Consider the following 15729-nt stretch of genomic DNA (forward strand, 5'->3'; position numbering starts at 1 on the left):
CTGTATTACTCAGCTGCTTGCAGATCTGTATTACTCAGCTGCTTGCAGACCTGTATTACTCAGCTGCAAGGAAATTATATGTGAGAAAGTATGGAAGCCTTTATTATTAAGTCTTACAAAATGCAAACTTACCACATATCCATACTGAAGAAAATATATAGTCTACCATTGACAGCTGTTTCAAACTACACATATGTAATACATTTTTTTTGGTAATAATAAATATATTAAAGGTGGGAATGCTGCCATAAGAAATGAGTTACTGTAAATGCGGTCTCATATGAAAGAGGGCTCCTGGGCGTATAGAACCCTACCACATGTTCTCTGGAATTCTTATTTTTTTTTAAGGTTCCACAATGATTCCATATGGTTCTAGGGTTCTAACAGTACATTGCAATATCACATAGGTTTTTTTTTCAGCCTTGCCTCCAGCCTCAATAGTGACCCCACATCTAAGATACCAAAAGCCATTTTAATTGTAGCCAGCTACATCCATGGCAACAGGACCTCCCAGGAGGACTTAGAAATGACCCACATGATGGGCTAATCAAGAGCCTTTTCACCCCTCTCCTCATGCATTGGGACAGGCCCTTCAGTGAATCAGGGAAATGTGTTTTTAATTATCCCATTTATTTTCGTATGACTGAGATATCAATATTTATATCTGGAATGTAATCATATAGGTCTGCATTTGTATTATTGGAGTATTATTTCAGATATGCCAATGAGACGATATTTATTTTGCATATGGGTAAAACCCTGCCTTTGTATGGAACTCTTGTAACACATTCTAAATATCCCTTTATATATAAAAGGATCTCTTTGAAGACGTGATGCCTTTCCTTTTATTGAGAATGCAGGATCATTTGTTTTCCCATGAAATCCTGCTATATATATATATATATATATATATATATATATATATATATATATATATATATATATATTATTTATTTCTTAGCAGACACCCTTATCCAGGGCGACTTACAATTGTTACAAGATATCACATTATACAGATATCACATTATTTATTTATTTTTACATACAATTACCCATTTATACAGTTGGGTTTTTACTGGAGCAATGTAGGTAAAGTACCTTGCTCAAGGGTACAACAGCAGCGTCCCCCACTGGGGATTAAACCCACAACCCTCTGGTCAAGAGTCCAGAGCCCTAACCACTACTCCACACTGCTGCCACACTTTCTTAGTAAAAAATAATTAAAAACACAATCTGAAGAAAACAGAATTAGCATTGTAATTTAACAGCATTCATTTACATAGGAGATGTATTGAGGTATTTCTGCTATACAAAAAGAAAAGAAAAGAAAAACCGTGTTTAGCCCATTGAATGTTTAAACATTTATGTAATTTATGCTGTCCAAATTGATTCTGCACGTTTCTGTTTTTCATCCGATATACAACAGCAAAAATAAACACGCAGAAGAGGTGTGGTTCCGAGCCGATCTTGCTCTCGTTTTACATGTCTCTTATGTAACCGAGATTACCATATTTCATTACGTCAAGTGTTTTCGAGCTGCGGCTCCGTACTTCCATCAAAGCCCCCTGTATTCCAGGCTCCAGTAGTGCCCAACTTTTGAAAACAGATCCGCGCGGTCGGGCGGGTTAAGTGTGCTTTTGCCTCAGGCTTGCACTTATCACAGGGAATGCATCTCCTTTGTTGGACGTGCTTGTTAGGAATATAATCTGCGCCGAGGCGTTACAAAACTGGGCTGGGTGAGAGCTGGCTCACTAAAAGAGCGGTTGTTTTAAATTAGCGGTGTGTTTAATAAATGCTGTGTCGTGCCAAAGGGATTACATTTTACATGTATTTACAAAACTAATAAAATGTGTATACAATAGACTGAAATTGAAGAATCTCCTAACTAATCTGTTTTAACTCTTTACTGTCCTGTGTTTACTATCTTCCCATACCGAATGCATATTTCCTCAATGTCAAATATACTGGACACTGGGCAGCAAAGGGTTAAGATCTGATAATACTACCAATAATAATAATAATAATAATAATAATAATAATAATAATAATAATAATTCGGATTATAAAATATACTGTAAACAAACGAGTTAAATTAAGTCTGAATATGTCATTTTAAAACATGACTTTGTTTATTAATGCTGAATGTAACTATCCGTGTACTGAGTTCATGCAAAGACTGAATCATGCTCTTGTCGGCGGTCTTTTGTCAAATGCACATCTTTTATAAAACATCTCTCCTGAAATACTTGGAGAATTGAGACTGGTTATTTTATCCTTCAGCTTGTTAAGACCTTGTGTGCGTCTTGAACCTTTCCACGTGACTCTGAGATCCCGCTCTCCAGCGCCCTGACACATACAAACTATAACCTGGGCTCGGGAGCCACCATTTAACCTTGGCGTCCCTAAGTCAACAGCTCTCCTCTCCGAAGAGGAGCACCCAAGGGCTTGCACATTTTATGCTTTACCATGGACGGCAATTCCTGAGCGGTTAAGCAAACTTAACCTTCATTTATGAAACGCTGTGAACCAAAGGGCAACAGCGACTTGTGTAAGTAATTACGGCAAGGGCTGGGGAGAGAGGGAATCGTTTAAGGGGATGACGCATTCCTAATGAGTTTACCAGAAATTGATTCTCACTGTAATCTTTCCATTTATATGCAGGCCCCTCTCTCTGAAAGCTACACAGGCACCGGCCGGGTCAGCCCACTTTGAACCGAGTCAGTGTCAGGATCCCCAGTCTGTCAAACAAGCCATGGCAAAATGGTATTTTAGGAAAAGCAAACATTGTCCTGGGGGGCTAAAGGGGCGGAAAAGCTGTTGGTTTTTAAACTTGTTCTATAAACCAGACAACTGTTTCCTGTTACCGTGCAGTCTCAGGACAACTCAGCTTGGTTATTGAGACAAAAAGGGCTATTTTGCGTTACCTTATTGTTTTTGTTGGACATATAATAATAATAATAATAATAATAATAATAATAATAATAATAATAATAATAATAATAATAATAATAATAGCTATTATACTTATTAATGTTATTATTTTTACTAGTAGTTCTAGTAGCAGTAGTTTAATTCATATTTTAATGTTTGCTGTATTGTTTGGAATCGGTTTCCAGTATTGTTTGAAATCTATAACGCTTTCCAGTTAGTCCCAAGTTATAAACATATACCTCGATGTGCGAGCTCTATGAAACAATAAACAATACCCACCCTTTAAAAAAAAAAGTCTACCTTTTACTTGCTAGATGTATTGCGTTTTATTTATATAAGGTCGTGCGTTTTCGTTTCAGTACAGACAGTAGTGCCTTGGTCTTGAGGTCTGATAGGAACAGAACGCGGCGTGCGCCTCGTGGTTATGACGAGGGAGGATGTGCTTCTGGAATTCTTTGTCAATTGCTGTCAGTTTAACAAACTCCACGTGAGGTCTCTGAGCTCTCTTCAGAGCGATCTGTTTAATTCAATAATTCTCAAACATGCCAGTTATGGATTTGCCTAGTATTGGTTTCATAATTGCTTTTATTAAGAGGTTAAAACGCATCTCGCAGCTCTGTTTTGTTAAATGGGGCTATCTTGTCAAAATAGCCAAGAACATTGTTAAGAATTCAAGAATGAAAAAAAAAAAAAATGAAGAAATAAACAAATGCGCACACGGTGTTCTCCGAGCAGTGTGTGTGTGTATCCCGCAGTCCTTCTGAGGACGCGTAATGGAAATCCCAATTCAATGCAGTGACGTTTGATTCTTATACCCACTCTGGTTTATTTTACTAAGGGACCGGATACTCTTTTATATATTTTGCACGCAGGATTCATGCTTTTTAAATATGTAATAAACACGACTTTATGTATTTATTTATGTCGGTAATCATTTAAATTATCATATTAAAAGTCAAAATGGTATATATGTTTCTAGTAAGCAATCAATTAGGCTAACCTTTTACAATAAACAATTTAAAAGTACTTCAATCTAAGTCTTTAATTTAGGAATCGTATTTTGAAAATATTTGATTTGAACCCTATTTATTAATGCTATGAGCCGTTTTGAGATGTTTTGCCTTATGTTGATGTCGACTGTATTTTCTATCGGTACATCTCTTAAAATGAATTGAACTTTCCCAAGGAGTGAAAAAAACAAAAGCAAATAAAAAGTATGTGGATAGCTTTAAAAAAAGTGTGAGACGCGATATTATTATTATTATTATTATTATTATTATTATTATTATTATTATTATTATTATTATTATTATAATAATAATAATAATTATAATTATTATTATTATTATTATTATTATTATTATTATTATTATTATTATTATTTCCTGTTAACGCCAGTTATGGTGGTAGTGTTTTAAATCTAACATAGGCCTATGCTTTTTACAGTACAAATGTGAGCAGAAACCTTTAATTGAAATGGTACCAAACTATTATATAAATTATTTTGAAATTACGCTTTCGAAATTGATTCAAATAGAACCCTTTGGCTCATTTGTTGAATATAATTGTTTTTTGTTCCGTTGGTCTCATGAACACATCGCTATTATAATTCAGGGATGGTGACAAGTATTGGGCGGCACATGTAATTACATGGACACGTTGGCTCCCATTATAAAACTAGTAACATAAGAGCACAATGACATTTATAAAGCCTCCTGTTTAATGGGCGTGAGAGAGCTGTGCCCTGCTGCACAGAGGAATATGCTGTTTGGGGTTTGCTTGAATATAAACGTGTAAGTTCAAAACGACTTTTTCGTTCTGTCTTTGCTTTGCAAAATTGGTTATTATAATTAATTTAAAAGCAGCTCTTAAAAAAAAAAAATTACAATTGACATATTTTTAATGATGTGGTTTTAGTTATTATGAATACATTTTAAAAAGGTTTTAAACAATAGGATGAATAACATTATTTTACACACATAATACAGTAGACCTATGTAAAGAAAAACATTGCAATATAGAAAATACAAATATTGCTGTCTAGGTTGCATTGGCCCGTCTCTTGTTCTGTTGTCTAGTTGTATGTACTGTTGTCGCCATCTAGTGTTTAGAATGTGATTAGCAGACCTGGCCTCGTACATGTTTTAACACTCGACAGAACCAACTTAGCTTTTTGGGTGTCTTAGGCTCAGGAAGCACTTCAATATGACCCTCTATCATCAGTCTATCTGATAGGCAGTCTTGCCCATCATGACTGAAACCAAATGCAGCTTTTATATATTTCAGAAATAGAGAGAGAGAGAGAGAGAGAGAGAGAGAGAGAGAGAGAGAGAGAGAGAGAGAGAGAGGAGCATGGAACCTTCTCTCCAGTCCTGCCGATAGATGAAAGAAAGACTGAGCTGGGCATGCCCACCCAGTCTAAACGCCCTGTGGCAGAGCTGAACTGTATATTCCAACAGAGGAAATCCAGAGACGCGAGTTGTTCCATCTCTCTTGTGGGTTTCCGGCCAGGACGCCCTCTTTCAATTTGTCCACCTCGCAGTCCACACAGAAGCCTGCAGCATTTGGCTGGAGATTTCCTAACTCTCACTGCATTTGGCTTATATGACAATGTGGCGAGACAGCTATGCATAAAGTAGACTGTTCTACAGAAAACAGGTGTCTAGAATTGGAATATGCGCTGAATCCAGTTTTCCTGTTGTGTGGGGGTCTGTGGGGGCGAGGGGTGAGGGTGGAGGGTCTGTTTGGCGTGGTGGTTGTAGGCTTTTTGTGGGCAGTAAAATGAACCTTTAAGAAAAGGGATTTAATCACAAACTGTAGTCTATCTTGTAAGGTATTATATAGGAAAACAAACCTTACAATCTATTTAGGGAGCGTACATAAAACTGTGACTTTTGTTTCAAACACAACACATTTGAGCTATTAATAAAGTGGTTCTTTCAGGTCACTTTTTCATATCCTTTTCAGACTTTCTTTCATTCATGATCTATCAGGGGAAGCAAGGCGCTTCAATGGTGCCCAATGGGAACAGGTTCCATTGTAACACGGACAGTAACACCACAGTGTCCATCAGACCCAGCTGTAATCTCATTGAAGAGCGCACTTGCCTTGCACTCTCGTCTCATGTAGCTCTGCTCCTGAGATCTCCCGTTGGGCTGGGCCGGATGGTTTATGATTTGCGGATGCCTAGATGCCTTTTAATTCACACAATGGATTTCAACAGGACCTTGCACTATTGCCTCTTTCTATCCATTAACCAAGCTAACCTTGACTTTCTGCACCATTTCTAATCTTGTAAACACACATTAAACTGTCCAATAAAAAGAGGCAACTCAGTGCAGGTTCACACGCTGCCCCACAGCAGTGGAAGGAGACAGGCACTTTTTATGTGCTATGATGGTGTTGATCTTGTTCAGTTTTATGTGATCAAAGGTTGTGGCGAGACCTGCCCACCACACAGCAGCAGTAGGGATAGGGCGCAGCATTGGGCTTGGTTTAAACAACATTACTGCAGGTAAAACCAATGACACAGAACGCTTGGATCCACCTCTAAACGAGCAATTAACAAGCTTTACAAACATATCCTACCTATCGTTAACAAGGCAGCTTTCAGTGAAGCTTTATTGTGTTAACTAACATAACACAAGAAATGGAGTAAATGCTAATAAACTTGTTTTCTTCATGTGGTTTCCCTGGTCTTGTTTTCACACTGAGCCTGGTAAAGTCCAGTTGCATCTGAATGTATTTATTCACTCTCTGTGTGGGACCCCATCTGAAATTTCAACTCCCTTTGCTGGGTGTAGGACGCTTGGGTGCTGACAGGGTTACTGATTGTGAAAGATAACAGAAAAAGGAGACCCCCAGACAATCTCACTGTGTCCACTAGCGGGAGCCATGAAACACATTGCTGCCATCCAGCGAGAGACGAGGGAGGGATGTGTTCTGCATTTCTGTAATTAAAAGCACTGCATATATAAGGGCATACATTACATTACATATAAAAAATAAATGAAACGCTGTTCCACGGTCCTATAAAACCTGGGCAAGCCACAAGGGGACCCATTGATTGCCTTTTAAACATGAAGTGAAAATGCTATTGATGTATATTCAGTGGCTCTTTGAGGATGCAGAAGGGCTGATGTCAGCTTCTCTCTTCTGTTGCCTCAAGAGTGGATTCAACCCCGCTGGAGATGAATTGCTGAAAGCGTTGACACGGCTCACCATTGCACCGCCTCTAGCCAGTATACGCTAATTTCTCTGTAATGGCCGGGGCTTCAGAACACTTTAGTACCTCTCCATGAAGCAGTAGCTTTGGCCCAGGCTATGGCTGGTGTGTGCTCATAGTTACATGCACCATTAGCTCAGAATCAGCAGAGATACTTGGCTGCAAGGAGATCATTGACAGAGAGACAAAGAGAGTTGAGTTGTGAGGAAATTCAAGGTTTCCATTGGAGTCATCCAATGAGCACCCAGGCACTCAGCAATACAAGAGCATCATGGGATACCACTGCCAGCAGCCACCTATCATTGCAAAGACCACTTTGTGTCCAGTCAAGGCTAGTTCCCATAAGAGGAAAGGACCTAGTGGCGGAACGAGGGTGTGGTTTCCACTGAGGGGCTGGAACAATGACATTGTGTTTAGCTGTATCTCAAGAATCCCTTGTAATGCTCTCATCCTTGTAATGTGATGACACTTTGTATCAGAGTCTAGGTTTAGGGAAGTCCTTGCCTTTGATTGTTTAGGACAGGTTAATAGGGGTTATATCTTCAGAACCTCCCCACCCTTTTCTTTTTTTTGCACAACAGAAATGGCTGTCATCTCCTTCCATATCGTTGGCAGGGAGAGTTACATGGACCAGAATCCATTCCAAGTCATTACTTCACTCGGAATGCATGCTCTAATCACACGGTGCACTTCTCAAAGAGATGTGAAAACAGAAGTACCCTGGGTTTCTGTGGCTCTGCATGCATGCCTTATACTCAGCAATTCAAGTGGAAGAAAGTGTAATTACTTCCACTGAAGCAATTTGACCATTTGCTGCCCCTAACTGCTCAAATGATTGTTTTTACTAGGTGTTACAATATTCCCATAAGAGTACTTTAAATTGGTTAACTGTTGGCAGCAATTTTGCACAAACTGCAACTGACGTGGAATTATGTGCAATTGCACGGCGCTCAGACTGAACAAATACAACATGACAACATCAGAAACAGGCTGGTTTGAACTTGTGGAATGGTGGGAATGTATTGAAATAAAGCTTTGATAAATGCATTTTCTAACCATTTCTCAAGCAACATTATCACTGGCCCCCTTATCTTTGTTTTTATATTTTTATATTTTCATTAGGAATAGCAGTATATATATTTTTAAATAATGAAATCGATTTTTAAAAGCTTGGTTATCACTGCTTTAAGAAACGACTGCATTTCACAGGTGTAAAATAGTACCTGTGGTAATACATCAGCTTCAAAATCAGATATTGCTTAAAAAGAGTGTAAAAAGTGCCACTAAAAATGTGTACAATTGCAAACTATCCATTAAAAAAACAGCCTTTTAAATAAAAAATATATATATTAAACAGGATGCCCATTAACTTAAAGCAGTGGTGCACAACTCGGTCCTGGAGGGCTGGTATCCCTGCAAGTTTTTATTCCAACTGCATCCTAAAAAAAAGACCTTATTAGAAGCTTAATTGCTCCAATTAACTAATTTAGGGTATGGTTAGAACGAAATCCAGGAGGGACACCGGCCCTCCATGATCTGAGTTGTGCACCGACTTAAAGAGTGTGCAAATATTTTCAAACATTCCGGGTACACACCTTTAATACTCCGTGCTCTGTCATGTGTAAATGTATGCAATCCTTCTCTGCACCACTAGAGGGCACAGTGAGCTGTTCTAATAATCGTATGCTCAACCGCTGTACATCTATTCAAAGGGTAAATGCATTGAAATTTATGGATTTGCTGCTTTTGATTTATTTTGTTTGTGACACCTTAATGAATTGGTGATTAAGGCTGTTTCTTATGTCATTATTTTCTGTTAATGATGTCACAGCACTGATGTTATTTTGTCCTCCAGATTTCCACATTCTTGTCTTCAAAAATCATTTATATTTTCATCTGGGATATTTTGGATTAGTCCCTTTCATTTCTCCTTCCTGGGCTGCTGGGCTGGTATTTGCTATGGGACACACTGTCATCTGGTGGGGATGTGAGGGTACTTCCGGCCACATGGCACGTCACAGCACGAATGCTTCCACACACTGAGTCTGTTTGTTGTATTTACCCAGTTTTAAGGTCACAACACTGGCTTCCTGTGAAGCAGCACATTGCATTTCACAACAGTGCTCCTCCTCCTTCATGGTTCCGGCTCCTACTTTGAGATCGGCAAATGATGGCCTCTTGGTAATTCCAAGAAATCGATTAGAAACCAGTGGTGCGAGAGCTTCAGTGTGCGAGGGCTTTGAGTGTGCGAGGGCTTTGAGTGTGCGAGGGCTTCAGTGTGCGATGGCTTCAGTGTGAGAGGGCTTCAGTGTGCGAGGGCTTCAGTGTGCAAGGGCTTTGAGTGTGCAAGGGCTTCAGTGTGTGAGGGCTTCAGTGTACGAGGGCTTTGAGTGTGCAAGGGCTTCAATGTGCGAGGGCTTCAGTGTGTGAGGGCTTCAGTGTGCAAGGGCTTTGAGTGTGCGAGGGCTTCTGTGTGCGAGGGCTTTGAGTGTGCGAGGGCTTCAATGTGCGAGGGCTTCAGTGTGCGAGGGCTTCAGTGTGCAAGGGCTTTGAGTATGCGAGGGCTTCAGTGTGCGAGGGCTTTGAGTGTGCGAGGGCTTCAGTGTGTGAGGGCTTCAGTGTGTGAGGGCTTTGAGTGTTGCGAGGGCTTCAGTGTGCGAGGGCTTCAGTGTGCGAGGGCTTCAGTGTGTGAGGGCTTCAGTGTGAGAGGGCTTCAGTATGCGAGGGCTTCAGTGTGTGAGGGCTTTGAGTGTGCGAGGGCTTCAGTGTGCGAGGGCTTCAGTGTGCGAGGGCTTCAGTGTGTGAGGGCTTTGAGTTTGCGAGGGCTTCAGTGTGCGAGGGCTTCAGTGTGCGAGGGCTTCAGTGTGCGAGGGCTTCAGTGTGCGAGGTCTTTCAGTTTGCAGCTCTTTTGGCTTGCTGTTTATTTCTCTGGGATGCGTGCATATGAAGGATGCTGTATAAATGAAATTGGGATGTTATGGTTAGAGAGAGAGAGATGAAGAACAACCAGGTAAATACAAAATAAATGTTGTTTTTTTTAATGATTTGCACAGAACCACTGATTGAAACACTAATTGCTAATAATGTATCTTTTGAGCCAGGCTATGCAGCTAAGCAGAACCTCCAGCCTGAAGAACACTCTTTTTTCTTCATCAAAACACAAACACAACAAAATAAACTTTTCCTTTTAAGGGTGAATAAATATACATTATCTTGTATGAACATTTTTTTTTTACAAAAAAGTCCCTGCTTGACAGAGTAGCCAAGTACAGTGAGTTTCTCAGTCTTTTTGAGTTGCTCTCCATTGCAAGGTTGAGGTTCTCTCTGCTGGTCAGGAGGGCTGCAGCAGCTGGGGCAAGAGCACAGCGAGCAGGCAGACCACAGCAACCTGGGGGGGGATGACAGGGGGGGCGGGGGACGAGGGTGAGGTGGGGTCCCATCTGGGGGGGTGCAGATTGTGGGTTTCTGTTCGTTTTTGCTGCTCCTGCGATGTTAAAGGGGCCTCCACTGTGCCCTTGGTGGTTCGGATGTTTGGTAGCTGTATTGTGCTGAAAAATGTAAAAAAATAAAAATAAATAAAAAAAGAAAATGATGCATTTCCATTGACAGCATGTGGAATTAGGATGCAAGCCGGTTATGATCAGCTGGGTTTTTCTATCAACTATTTCAGCTGTTTTGGACATCCAAACGGTTTTTGGTAAAACTGAAATTTAAAGTTTAAAAATAAAAAACCGAAAAACCAAACTGCATTTGTGCAGCCAAGCAAACGGGACATAGCATATTCCTTGCATGTCGTTTTTTAAACTGCAATAAATAAGCTCAATACAGTGTTACTGCATCACTCATACAGCTGTATTATACAATTAGACACCATGCAGGAAGAATAACATCATGTATTAACAGACATTCCACCTTGTTATTTATTACTTTCCTGGGATCGCTGTAGTCGTTTGTGTCAGATCACATCTGAGTAGAGCCGCTAGTGTAATATGTATGTGTATATGACTCAATGGGTACGGCCCTTACATTTGAATACAATCAATATTCATATAGAATGCAGCAACAAAGTCATCAGACAAGAGAAACTCATTTCAATACATGCACAGTAAATGAAGATACCTTAATACAAACAAACAGAGCTACTCGCAGAAGCTTTTAATGACAAATCATAACTGCTGCCTCCCTACATGGAATAGGACCTCCTAAAAAATTCCTTGGCATGGTGTCATCAAAATCGCAACTGTGCATTGCACAGATCCAGGCAAGTTCTTCCTAAGTTCTAACCTGCAGTAGCGACCTTTTACCCAAGCCTGGCACATCTTGAAATTGGGAGAGACCCTAAGGGATAACTGTTCAGCATGATGTGTGAACATAACTTGTTCTCTTATTTTTTTTTTATTATTATAAATTATTAATTGTTACAGTGTCCCAGTGTACCTGACTTAAAATGAGTGTAAAATATTGCTGTTTAAATTACAGGGTATGAATTTAGATAGCAGCTCTCTGTCCCCCTCAGCTGGTGAGGAAAGTTACTGCACACTTCCATCCTCACCATCATGCCAAAAACACGTGGCATTATAAAATAATTACAAGCCAGGCTGAATCTGTTCTGGAAGATTCTTTCAATTAAGAAAACACTTGCGTCACCCCTCAAATAATACAACAATATTCCAAAACACTGGGCTGTGGAGGATATTTTCAAAGTGCTGTTGATCATGGTGGTGGTCACATGTCTAAGGCATGCATTCATGCAGGAATGTGTTAGAAAGGAACATGGAATGAATACAGGTAATGTTAACTCCACATGAATGAACAGGGCTGAATTCAAAATTAATTACTCCAGAACTCAGAGGAAGCGCATGAGATATTCAGGTGTTATTCCTGCGGCATTCAGTCACAATTCATTATGAATTTGCAGCCAATTGTTTCAAAGTGTTACTGTTACACTGGTTCAGGTGGAACAGAGGCCAGGAGAGCTCCAGATCAAGCGGACCAGGTTCAATGCATACATCATGAAGAGAGAGGCTGTGTAATTATAATGGATCCAGGTCTGGTGTGTAGTCACTAAGAGAGAGGCTGTGTAATTATAATGGAGCCAGGTCTGGTGTATGGTCATTCAGAGAGAGGCTGTGTAATTATAATGGAGCCAGGTCTGGTGTGTGGTCATTCAGAGAGAGGCTGTGTAATTATAATGGAGCCAGGTCTGGTGTGTAGTCACTAAGAGAGAGGCTGTGTAATTATAATGGAGCCAGGTCTGGTGTGTGGTCATTCAGAGAGAGGCTGTGTAATTATAATGGAGCCAGGTCTGGTGTGTGGTCATTCAGAGACAGGCTGGCACTGACCTGTCCTCCATGCGCACCCACAGGTCGTTGAACTGCCGCTGCCTGCCCTGCTGCCGCTGCTGTTTTTTGGGGCGCTTCTTCTGCCTCCCGAACTCCTCCAGCTGGCTCAGGCTGTCTGGGAGCAGCAGGTGGGGTGTCAGGGGCTCCTCTTCAGGGTGTGTTGCATCAGGGAAGCCCGTCCCCAAGGGGTGCCTCAGTGGGGGCAGCTCTGTCTCTGAGGGGCTGCCTGCAGATGGGTAGGGCTTCCTGCATCACAGGAAGAAAAGGAGAAGAAAGAGCTGAAGCGATCATGCAAGTGTTACCATACAATACAGCTCCCAACGTTCTTACACAGTTCAGCCTTCATCAGAAGTAACCTGCGTGCTACAACATCATGATATATATGTATATATATATATATACACACACACACACATACACATGCATGTGCAACAGGCAGTGTTGAGTGATACACGGCCGTTACGGATTCTGTCCCATTGGTGAGATGAGTTGAGTCTTTTGCATGTCGGTTAAGATGCTTATTTTGGGGTGCACGGGGTCACATGTATGCATGTTTCTGTGTATGTCAGGGGTGTCCAACAATCCCGGTCCTGGAGGGTAATTCCACTCCAGGTTTAACAGGTACAGTGATATTATTAACTACTTCAGGGTCTGAATGGAGGTTTAACTGGTTCGATTAAACAATTTAGAACAGGGTTGGAACAAAGACTTGGCATGGAAGAGCCATCTTTGGACACCCCTAGCTCTCCTATATCAGCTGCAAACGTTTAACAATAAACCCAACACCCTTAATCTATCGGTTATAGTTGGGAATATAAGATCCTCTATCTTTATCTGTTTCCTTGTTTACTGTGCTGCCCCCTGCTGGTTGTTATCTTGTGCGATTGCAGTGGTGTTCAGGCCCTGCAGGCTTCGCTGTAATTCCTTCAGCTTGCTTCAGGAAGTGCGCACAGCCCTCTCCTTTAATCCTCCCCAGTGTGAAAGCATGACAACACGCTGCTGCTGGTGGTCTCGGGACTGGCTGATTGTTTCAAACATCCACACGCTCAGCCTCTGCCAACAATCACACAGCCATGCAATTATTCTGGGAGTTTGCACTTCTTCTGAAGATATGAGAGGAATGGGCTGTTGATGTTGCTTTGCCAATTTTTTTTCCTTTGCACACTAATTTAACCCTGAAGGTGCTGGAGTCTAATGCTGGGATACAGTGGGAAAAACACAAATGCAGAAGAAATGGATTGATTTATTCAATCTATTGATACTATAGAGCAGGGGTGGTCAACACTGGTCCTGCAGAGAACTGGTGGAATGAAAACCAGAACCTTTTCAAAACTACAGCTAGGCTGCTGTTCAGTTCTTCTGGACCATACAGTACGTTCACGTGACTTTGTGAGACAGGAATTGAAACTGTTGGAGGTGGTCTGTGGATTATATATATATATATATATATATATATATATATATATATATATATATATATATATATATATATATATATAGTTGAATTCAGTGTTGACACTACATGATCAATAGAAAAGTCATGAAGACAGGTCCCTGACTCATATCAGTACGGAGAAAAAGTTCAAAGGATTGGGTGACTAGGAGTGTGTTAGTCCACTAACCAATTTCAAATATGAAAACATGGTCACTTTCCTTAAAAAATACCACCAATGGTATTTTTTATAAAGCTTATAAATACCTGCAAGCCAGACAAAACTGATGTAATTTGTGTCTGTTTCTGGAATACCAACAGAATAGGCCACAGAGTTGGAGACCGTTGAAATAAAGAGCTTCGGATTAAGGGAGCAGCTGATAACTTCAATGCCTCATGAAAAACGTAGGATTCTAAAAGCATTCTCACCAACAACACTACTGTCTTTAGTGCGAACTCCCGATATCTTTAAGCCTCAATTCTTTAGATCAGGGTTTCCTATTCCTGGTCCCTGGGGAACCCTGTGTCTACTGGTTTTCATTTTCAATTGAACCCGTATTTGAACTATTCATTAACTTAATTAGATCTTTTTAATTGTTTTCAGCTTTTAAACAGTCGGAGGTCTAATTAAGCACATTATTAGTTCAATTAAGGGTTTGATTAAGCTGGAATGAAAATCAGCAGACACAGGGGTCCCCAGGACCAGGCTTGGGAAACCCTGCTGTAGAGCACCACAACCATGTAAAAACCAAAAGAATGCCTGTAAGCAAATTGGGTAACATTATGTGTTTCTATTTACTGTGTATTTACATAGTAGGTACTTAGTAAATACATGTGTACTTACATATCATATTATGCCTAGTTACAATGTACTTAATGTGTCAATCTTTTTGCCCTGTCAAAACTTTGAAAAAGCATATAGATACATAGATAGGAAACACACCGTGGTACAATAATGCACACAGTGACTGAAGGGCATATAATTAGAAACATGTGCTGAGAATTTGATTAATATACTATCATTGTGATATATATTGTTAATATGATTAATGCACAGCATCTTGGATTTATCTTCCTGTTTTGAGCTGTACTTCGAGGTATCCATAGTTCAGTCAGCAATGCACTGACCAGGTGGTGCCAAGCTGCGTGACTATGTTAAATATAGCTGACAGTGTTATAAAATGTTAGGCTCTACTTTGTATTTTGCTCTGTGTGTGTGAGTTAGGTGTTGGGTTACTGCCTGATTGCCAAGCGTTCCTTTCTGTCCTCTCCAACACCCTGCTCACACTCCGAGAAAGCTTTAGATAGACTTGGCTGTTAAGATGTTGCTGCTTTTTTTTTCTATTAAGGCTGGAAAACTTCCTAATGGTTTGGGGAAATAAATCAGTTTTTGCAACATTACTGTGTTCATTTTGCATGCAAAACAGGGAGGTCCCACCAACACAATCGTTACTTTTTTTGTGGTGATTCCTGTCCCTAGTATGCTGGCAGTGCATCTTGGACGGAGTTCTGTCTCTATGCATCCGAGAAGCCAGTGACTGAATGTTGTCTCATTTACAGAACCCAATAATCAAAATGAAAATGAGGGTGAAGCAGAAGTGAACCATACTCTAACCAGAAACAAGATGCTGCTAGAGCTGTGATATTCTGTGTAGGTAATATAGCCGGGCTACTGGTTTTCCACGACTGCGGAATCGCGGAATTAGGCATTGGGAGCGGAATTGGCATTTTGGGAATGGAATTGTCTTTTTCTCGTTGCATCTCCAGTGTTCTGTGTTGTTTTGTTTTTTGCACTACAC

The 15729-nt window shown here is 40.5% G+C and overlaps 1 protein-coding gene across 2 annotated transcripts in view; it reads right to left on the minus strand.

Moving 5' to 3' along the window:
• Positions 1–10192: 10192 nt before the first annotated feature.
• The window catches only part of LOC117417189 (metalloprotease TIKI2-like), a 74151-nt gene continuing 68614 nt past the window's right edge, over positions 10193–15729 (minus strand). For both annotated transcript variants that reach the window (XM_059035181.1, XM_059035182.1), the window contains exons 6-7: positions 12499–12744; positions 10193–10704 (exon numbers count right to left, since the gene is read on the minus strand). In XM_059035181.1, the coding sequence (XP_058891164.1) occupies positions 10488–10704; positions 12499–12744 (463 nt within the window). In that variant the 3' untranslated portion in view covers positions 10193–10487. The remainder of the gene's footprint in view (positions 10705–12498; positions 12745–15729) is intronic.

Source organism: Acipenser ruthenus, chromosome 12, assembly GCF_902713425.1.
Source record: "Acipenser ruthenus chromosome 12, fAciRut3.2 maternal haplotype, whole genome shotgun sequence".
Lineage (NCBI taxonomy): Eukaryota > Metazoa > Chordata > Actinopteri > Acipenseriformes > Acipenseridae > Acipenser > Acipenser ruthenus.